The 3,924-nt window shown below is 41.1% G+C and overlaps 1 protein-coding gene across 1 annotated transcript; it reads right to left on the bottom strand.

The window, feature by feature from the left end:
• Window positions 1–775: 775 nt before the first annotated feature.
• LOC148878596 (glutathione transferase GST 23-like) lies at window positions 776–2,141 on the bottom strand. The gene is made up of 2 exons (XM_088965373.1): window positions 1,417–2,141; window positions 776–1,296 (listed from the first exon to the last, which is right to left on the bottom strand). The coding sequence occupies exons 1-2, from the start codon at window positions 1,726–1,728 to the stop codon at window positions 955–957; spliced, it is 654 nt and encodes a 217-aa protein (XP_088821499.1). The 5' UTR covers window positions 1,729–2,141; the 3' UTR covers window positions 776–954.
• Between the last annotated feature and the right edge of the window lie 1,783 nt (window positions 2,142–3,924).

Genomic DNA, 3,924 nt, shown 5'->3' with positions numbered 1-3,924 from the left:
GCCAAACCTGGAGCCCTGCACCCAAGTCTCTCGCTAGGCAGCGTCGTGCCTGCCAAACCTGAGAGGTGTCCCCCGCTTGACAGAGCCGTACTCTGCAACAATGACCTACGCAGCCCTGGCAAGTAACGGCTGTGACAGAGAATCAGAGACGGTTATGTCATATTTGACAGGATACCATTTTATAAGAATTCCAACCCCCAGAGAGAAGAGGTAATTTTGATTTGCGCTATCTGCACTCTTAGCTCTCCTTGTGTTCTCTGCAATTCTCTCTCAGAGTTCTAACTTGATCGCTGAAGTGTTCCCATCGGGCAAACTCCCCCGGAATTCTTCACTGTCTTCTCCATCTCAGGTGCTGTCCTTCGCCATCTAGGAGCCAGGCCACCGCCAGCTAGGAGTGACCGGATCGCGCTACATCAACCTACTAACCGAATTAATGTTTTTTTTTTCTCCAAGTGAGAACTTCAAGGGTGAAATGTACCGAATATAATTGGCGAATGATGGGTCAACTGGTCTAACCGGCCAGTTCACCGTGGGTTGAAAACATCATTTTATCATGTACAAGTGCGAGCCATTAGATATTTAGATATTGTTCCTTGACTACTCTACACACATCTAAAACAACCGTAGAACAGATCATGTAAAGAAATAAATATGTCCTGTTGAAACTCTGCATATATAATTACACTTCTTTGACTCAGACTCAGAGACTCAGAACCAAGATTTTGGTCGTTCAGAAAATGAAGCAGAATACAAGCTACGATATTGCAACAAAATATAGAGAGAAAACTCCTCTTTATTGTCGTTCCTGAACATAAACATCGAAATTATATATCTCAAGCCCTGGTAAGAACAGAGAATCCCAAGAGAATGCAAGCCATGAATAATCCAACTACAAAAGACCAATCAACAACCTACTTAGTTTATGACCTTTTCCTCATTACAGCGATTAGTCCATCATCTCAATCGTCTCATTCTACATTTCAAACAGGCCAACATTCTATGGAGATCAAGGTTGTCTCTTATTTCTGGGACCTCCTTGAAATTCTCCATCCATGCGTACAGGCGAGGGAACGCATGGGCTTCCACCAACTTCACGCCCGAGAGCTCTTCCATCGGTCCGATCCAGTGAGCAAGCCACCCGAATGCTATATCCACCATTCCAACTCTGTCTCCGCCGAAGAACTTCTTCTCTCCAAGAGCACGCTCTTCAATGGTTTTCAACGTTTCTGGCGTCTCTTTGAGTGCCTTCTCCTGTTCTTCCCCAACAGTCCAAAACGCTGCAAAGAAGGTTGCTTGCTACATGACCAAAAACATCAGAAAATAAGAACGCAAACAGAGGATCATCTCAACGTTTTTAAATCAAACACCTGGTGGTCTACGTGTGTCAGTCTGTGCAAGAAGTGAGAAATAAATTACCTTGCCTTCCAGATATTTAATCCAGAACCGAGCTTGGGCTCTCTCATAAGGATCTTGTGGCAGCAGCGGATGATCATTCGGCCATATCTCCTCGATGTATTCGAGGATAACGATGGACTCTGCAATTGGAACTCCACCATGTACAAGAACAGGAACCTTCTTGTGAACTGGGTTGTACTCCAAGAGCAAAGCACTCTTGTTGGAGAGATCCTCTTCCATGTACTCAAATTGTACACCCTTGAGCTTCAGAGCCCAGATTACTCTGTAAACAAATGGGCTTGGAAAAGCTCCAAATAGCTTCACTTGTTCCATTTCTTGGATCAGATCGATATGGAAGGTCTTCTACCCTGTTATGTTCATTTATACTGATCAAAACCGATCGGGGTTCTGTTTTGGGTCCAAAAAGTCTGGCTAACTTGCTTGGATGCCAATATTATCGTTTGAATGTTCAACTCTTCGTAGAATTTAGAGGGCCACTTGTTCTGTTTTATTGCCACAGACAAAACAGAAGACATAGGTAATTTCAGCGTTGCTAATACTCTACAGTCTACGGGTATTGAAGCTTCTTCAATCCGATTTCGACCCAAGAGCAGCCAATTCGCTTGACCACCGACGTCGACTTTGTCAACTTTTGAGTCTATCAAATCCGGACGTGGTCTGAGCCTCTGAAGTCATCCACAGGCGAGTCGGACGTGGTATGACGTGGCTAAATTAATTGCCACGTTGTAAGTAGAAAAGGTTGGTCTGACCTTCCTTTTATTATTTTTAGGGTAAATTATATCTTGCTACCCTTGGCAATTATCAATTATCCCCGTGATCTTTTTATTTGCAACAAAAACCCTCCCACACCCTCCCTGTTTGCATTTTGTTAGTTGTTACTGGTTTACTACTAATTGTATATTGTATTTGATGTAATTCCAGATTTTCATAGGAGTTTTTTTTTTGGGTTTTTGTTGCAATTTTTATTTTATAATATAAGTTTCTTGAGTGGGTATTTTGATAAATTAATTTCATCATTCAACTTAGTAGAGAGGGGTCTTTGTTAGACTCTTTTCGGTGTCCTTTGCCGTGGCAAATGAAAGGCTCAGGAGGATAATTACCACTACCCCTAAAGTACAATATAGTATTTAATCTGTAATTTACTCTTATTTTTATCCTGTTATTTAACCACATCTAATCCAAAAACTTATATCCATTGAAATTTTGCAAAAAACAGACTTATTTGCTTTTGGATGATGTATAAATGATAAATGGATGAATCCAAATTTTACAGGTGGCATCTCTGATCTGTCATAAGATCAAGCATTTTGCCATGTCAGATCATGTGTGGCTCCCATTTGAATTGTTGTTTTTAAGTATGGTTCTCAACACATACATATATACATACATACACACACACATATATATATATGGAGAGAGAGAGAGAGAGAGAGAGAGAGAGAGAGAGAGAGAGAGAGTCATTTTTCATCTTACAGGCTACCTCAATTTTTGTGCCATAAGGACCATATTTCATTCTGAGAAAAATGATACCCATGTCAAGAATTTTGTAACAAAATGCTCTCATGTTATTCATTCTTGCATATGTTTATCCAAAATGAGTAGAAATTGAAAGAATGATCAAGCCCATCAGCAAACCAAATATGGCTTTAATAGCCCATTTTTGCACATCAGAGTTATTTGCACTTGATGGCTGTGTTAGGAGCTATGGATTTGATGCCCATATACAGGGATTAAGGGGTGAGTACAGCAAGGTACAGGTGGATTTGATCTTATGACTCCATATTTGGAGGCATGCTAAATGACCATCTTCAACTATTGCCTTTATTGAAGAACATATTTTCTCATATTATTTATTAGGTTATTGGCTTTATTAAGTCATAAAGTTGTGTTTTATGAGGAGGCATGGATCCAAACCATGGCACATATAAGAAGTGATCCGTTGCAAGTTGAAGGGGTACACGAAAGGCACGGATTCAAACCTTGGCATCTATAAGAAATGATCAATTGCAAGTTGAAAGGATAAGCCAAAAAGAACATGGGTCAAAGTAGTAAAAAATGATTTAAATTCATAATTTAACAATCAATATGACATTAAACAGAAACAAGATTCATGTAACCTAATGCTATACGATTTGAGGTCATCAAACATGCAACAAATGTCTCACCAACTAGACAAGGCCAAGGTGGAATGACGAGGCTACACATCGAGGTATGCAAACAAAGAAGAATTAGAAGCCCAAGGAAAAGGGTAAAGAGGTCAATCGGGCTGAGTCGTAGAGAGACGAGCTGGTTCGAACCCCTCCACCACAGGGGCCACCTTAGAGAATAGGCATAGGACCCTCCGCTTACATCGAGCGAACTCGACCTACCAGGACTATGGCATAGTTATCAAGTTTGACATGATCTCCTCGGATGCCTTATACTCGACGATCACCTCTTCCTTCCCCTAGGCAAGCTTCACCTCAGCCTCCTCGGTCACTTTCCTTGCCTCATCTTGGGCCTCTTTCA

This window comes from Nelumbo lutea, chromosome 1 (assembly GCF_056320005.1).
Source record: "Nelumbo lutea isolate HS-2025 chromosome 1, American lotus-T2T, whole genome shotgun sequence".
In the NCBI taxonomy this organism is placed as follows: Eukaryota; Viridiplantae; Streptophyta; class Magnoliopsida; order Proteales; family Nelumbonaceae; genus Nelumbo; species Nelumbo lutea.
Note: the sequence above shows the minus strand (reverse complement) of the source record. Positions and strands in the feature narration are given on the sequence as shown.